Source organism: Cyprinodon variegatus, unplaced genomic scaffold (genome assembly GCF_000732505.1).
Source record: "Cyprinodon variegatus isolate N-32 unplaced genomic scaffold, C_variegatus-1.0 Scaffold394, whole genome shotgun sequence".
Taxonomy (NCBI): Eukaryota; Metazoa; Chordata; class Actinopteri; order Cyprinodontiformes; family Cyprinodontidae; genus Cyprinodon; species Cyprinodon variegatus.
The window spans coordinates 719,126-723,997 of NW_015150847.1; the positions used below are offsets into that span (position 1 = coordinate 719,126).

The window sequence follows — 4,872 nt, forward strand, 5'->3', positions numbered from 1 at the left end:
GAATAGAGATAGAATGAAGCAGAATGATGAAATGATGTGTCCTGTTTGTAGAACATGTGTGTGATGGAGAATGACTTTGAGAACCAGCTCGGAGAATTCCACATCAGGATGAAAGGTAAGATCCCGTCACACATTTCATTGCTCTGAAACCTGGGTCACTGACACAGATCTAGAACCTTCCTTCCCAGATGGTCAGATTGCCTTCAGCGTCTCTCTTCTGATTTTTCAGGTCTTGCAGGATTTGCCAGACTGTGTGCAGGAGATCAGTATGAGGTTAGTGCCCCCCCCGTCATAGATCAATGCCCTCCTCTAAAGCCGGGCATACACTGTGGCATATTTTTCAATCGTTGCACGCAGTTACAGCTCACACTGTACGAAGAAACTGCAGGGTTTAAAAGTTCACAGCTCACAAAGTATATTCTGACACTGTGCAACCCGACGCTCTCATGCGATGTGGGACTCAGCTCCGCAGTGAGATGGCGCTACTCTGACTCGTCTGTCCAGATGCCAAACTAGTAGAAGAGGAATATGAAGCTCACTAGAGTGAAACGCGCTGCCTTGGCTATTGGGGCAGTTTTTTGCTGAAAGTCCTAAAAAGAAAAGGCAACGACATATTTGGACAAAGACATGGCACAGCAAACGTGGCTACTACGGTCTGTCAATTTTACAGAAAGAACATTTCACTCATTGCACCCCCGCCATGCTGCTGGGTTTTCGTCTGAGAAGAACACGAAGAAGAATCCTTGTTTGCACACTGAGGGATTTGCCCACAACCACCTTAAGACGGCCGAATGAATTTCCAACCTTACGATTCTTGATCAGAGGTGGTCGTTAGAGGCTGATCACCCCTCGTTACCCCCTGTACACTACACCACGTACCATCAGGATGAAAGGACCAAAAAGGGCTGAAAAATCGTACAGCTTATGCCCGGCTTAAGGGTGACATGGAATCGGCCTGTGCTGACCATACCCAGGGATTTAACAGCACTTTCTTTTAGATCTGTGTTAGTTTATTCTAAATCTGATCTAAAATCTGATTCTAAATTTCAGGTCTTTGTTTATTTCTAACTGGTAAATTTCAGGGGGAATAACAAGAAGTGTTAGAATACTTCAGAATTCTTGGCTTCATCTTCCCTGAGAAGATGAAACCAAGATTTATGAACTGGCTACGGAAACTTCTGGTTGTCGGAGGTCTGGCTAGTGTTATTCCTGCTGAGTCATAACGAGTGGCTTCCCTGAATTCACAAACACTTTACTATAGTTTTGCTTTGGGGGCGGAACAGGTGACAAATGTTTATGATTTCTTATATATCTCTTTCCTAGTGGGGGAAAAAGCAGTTTAAGTCCGGGAATAATGGGCTTTTAGTGGCAGTGGGAACAGCTCACTGACCCATGTCTACACGGGTCAAACGACTCGCCAAGTAACCCGCGTTATAAGATCGGCATGCTGTGGAAACACGTGTGCCGGGTTGACCCGCTAAATTACGTGATACCATTGAACGCAACGTATGGACGTCAACTCTGATTCCATTCGACAAACATGGAGCAGCTCTGATGAGACGGATTCAGTTAGATAATAGAGAGAAACAATAAAGCACACTGACTAAGCCCTGGTTTCCTCCATGTTGCTCTCTGTTGTTTACTTACCTGATTTCGGTCACACTGATGACGTCAAAGCTAAACCAGCGTGATGATGTCAGCAGACACGCAGCGGTGGAGGAGCAGAGCCCACACAGCTGCTAGCGAGGGGTCAGACCAGCTTTTTTGCCAGTGGGAAAGGAGCCAAATACTGATTGTTAGTGGATCGACCCATGTTTGAAAACATGTGTTAATCCACTATTTTCAGTAGGAAAGACGCTTTATAGAAAAATTTTTGCCCTGAGTTGTGACATTTACTCAGAAGGTTAGCTTATAGCTTAAAATGAAGACAGAGAAAACTGGAAATGATAAAATTTAAAGACGTACATATAGCATAGAGAGAAAGGGATGACCCTATGTCCTCCTGCAACCTAAGCCAACAGCAGCACAACTACTAAGGTAACTCAGAGTGACCCGGATAAAGCCTCACAAAACAGGAAGGATTTAAGCTTTGTCTAAATATTCTCAGGATGTCTGGCTAAGATATGTAAATCAAAAAGTGTTTCTGTGTCTATATTTAGATTTTTATGAAATATGGCCGACAGCGCTGGAAACTGCGAGGAAGGATAGAAATCAATGCCAAACAAGTGTGGGACAACGAGGAGATGGTGTTCGTCCCCCTCATTAACGAGTTCCTCTCTGTGAAGGTCGGTGGCATTAGATGGATGTTTATAGCAGCTCTGCTAAAGACGGATCCAGGTTGACGGTACTTTCATTTAAATGTGAATGATGGACAGACATGAAATCCGTCCTCCTTTGTTTTCCAGGTGACTGAACTGAAGAGCTTAGCCAATCACGTGGTTGTAGGGAATGTTTCCTGTGAGATGAAGGACCTGTTTGCTCCACTCACCCAGGTGGTAGCTGTGGACATTAATGATCTCGGCACTCTTAAACTTAGCCTTGAAGTCACATGGAAGTAAGTTCTGTTTATAGGCCAAAAAAACCAACCTTATGTCTTATAGTGTAGGTGATTAATTCCACATAAATGTGATCATTGTCTTGATTTGATGTGTTTTTTCTGTCTTTCTGCATCTTTCTGTTTTTCCTCAGTCCCTTTGATAAAGACGATATTGTTGTAAACAAAACACCAAGTATTGCGTCGCACATGGGCAGAACACCAGGGACGCCGTCCAAACGCATTCAACCCTTTCCTGTAAGTTCTAAGTGTGTGGAAAAAATCTTTCATTCCTTTAGAGACAGCATGAAAAGTCAGCTGAGTACAAAACATAGAGAGGAAAACATGAAGAAAAGGGACAAGAAGAGAGGGACAAACCTAGAACAGATAATGGATGTCTATTCTATTAACATTTCTCTATCTGGATAATGGGTCTGTTTTATTTCTTCTCAATTCAGAGGCCCCCTGCCTGTCGTTGCCTAGGGCCCCACATTTTCTAAACCCACCCCTGTCCCCCTCTATACCTTTAATACCAAGTTACCTCTAAAAAAAGAGGTTCATACTTGGCAGAGAAAACTACATTTTTGATTTTGCTTCTTGAGGACTCTTTCACATTTATATGAAAAGTAAATCCTGTTTGGTTTGGTCTGGTACAGTAGCTGCTGTTGGAAGCATAACTTAAAGTAAAGCTTGATTTAATCACCAGATATTTTCATAACAGCAGGTAGTGCTGAGTTTGATAGGAGGGAAAATAACATCTCTAAACTCTCTTTTTAAATAATATCTATTAAATTTACCACTAAGGGCTTGATCTTCAGGGATTCCTAAAAAGAAGCGCTAAATTGCATGTTTAATTTGTCTGAAGTGCGTGCAAAATGTTGGTGTGTTGTGCAAACATTATGCCGCAAATGCTTATATTAAATTCAAAAACACTTTAGTAATCACAAGGGGAAATAAAAGGTGTGCAAACTGTTTTGTTCTGCCCATTGAAATGAACAGATTGGGTGTTCTACAGACAGTTTGATAATGGCCGTTAAAGACATACGAGGTCCGAAGCCATGCTGTTAATGTGGCTTCACTTTGGCCACATTTCAGTTTCAGATTTTGGAAAATCCCTTTGAATGTGTTAAATCTTTTCATTTTCATATCCTCTGCACATGAAATTGATGCATGTTGATGAGGATACACGTCTGCTGAATTGCAAACACAAATAACTAAGATCTGCTCTGCAAGTACAAACGTGTTTGAGGCTATTTTACTGTATGTGTGCAAACTTACTGCAGATCAGGCCCTAAGAGATAAATATAGCTGCAGAGACAATAATGATCTGTTCTGATGTCCTGAACTACACCACCTGTTTTTTTTAACAAATACTGCTTATCCAGCTTCCTCCACTTTCCACTCCTCTCTTAAGGCCTGAACACACCGGTTGGTATGACTTTTTAAACTCATGCCCATTAACTTTCAATCAACGCTAAATGCCACGACCTCTGAGGGAGGATTTTCTGTCGGATCAAGCGCAGAATCAGATTAGGTGTGTTCTGGCGTTTTTGGGAGATTTCCTCCCAAAATCAACCTTTTCTGCAAATAAACTGTTTAACCAGGAATAGGAGGTTTTATTTTAAATTTTTTTTTATATGTAAACTTGTATTATTCTGTGAATTGTTTATATTTTTTTTAAAACTATAAAGAAAACTGTAATTTATAAGGATGTAATCAGCCATTTATTTAGTGTTAATAAGAATCAGGAAAGCTGCAGGATGAGGCTCTATGTCCGGTCAGCAAAGAATAATCAGTGGATCATTATTTATATCTAAAACTAATACATTTGCGATGAGTTCATAAATTTAGCATTAATCAGTAAAAAATGTTTAAAAAAAAATTTTTGTTACGATTACTTGAGTCTAGGAGCGGCCATTTTTGCTCAAATATAGTAACCCCTCCCTCCTGCCATCTTCCAGCAGTGACGTCACGGTGCGGTAAGCCTAGCGCCATTCTCCCCGCTTTACAAGCAAAATCAATGGGAACTACTAGACACATCTGCAATCAACAACAATTATTGAAGATTTCCCGAGGACTTCACCATTGAAATTTACCAGAGCTATAGTGAAACTGACAATGCCCACGTGCATGGCAGCTGGATGTTGGAATACATCGGATAAAAGTGAAAAAAAAAAAAAAGAGTTATTTCACCTTTCTGATTCCTGATCCTCCACAGACGAGTTGGTCGTTGGATTGCCAACTTGAAGAGGAAGGATTTACCATCGAACTTCTGGCCAGAGAAAAAACACGTAATATGTAGCCAACATTTGGAAGAAGAATGTTTTCAAGATGACTTG

General features: G+C 41.2%; 1 protein-coding gene across 1 annotated transcript in view; it reads left to right on the forward strand.

Annotated features, from left to right (window-relative positions):
- Positions 1–26: 26 nt before the first annotated feature.
- LOC107092782 (protein FAM65A-like) overlaps positions 27–4,872 on the forward strand; it is a 35,926-nt gene continuing 31,080 nt past the window's right edge. Inside the window, exons 1-5 of the mRNA XM_015387435.1 lie at positions 27–115; positions 230–273; positions 2,160–2,285; positions 2,406–2,554; positions 2,689–2,791. Of these exons, the coding sequence (XP_015242921.1) occupies positions 55–115; positions 230–273; positions 2,160–2,285; positions 2,406–2,554; positions 2,689–2,791 (483 nt within the window). The 5' untranslated portion in view covers positions 27–54. The remainder of the gene's footprint in view (positions 116–229; positions 274–2,159; positions 2,286–2,405; positions 2,555–2,688; positions 2,792–4,872) is intronic.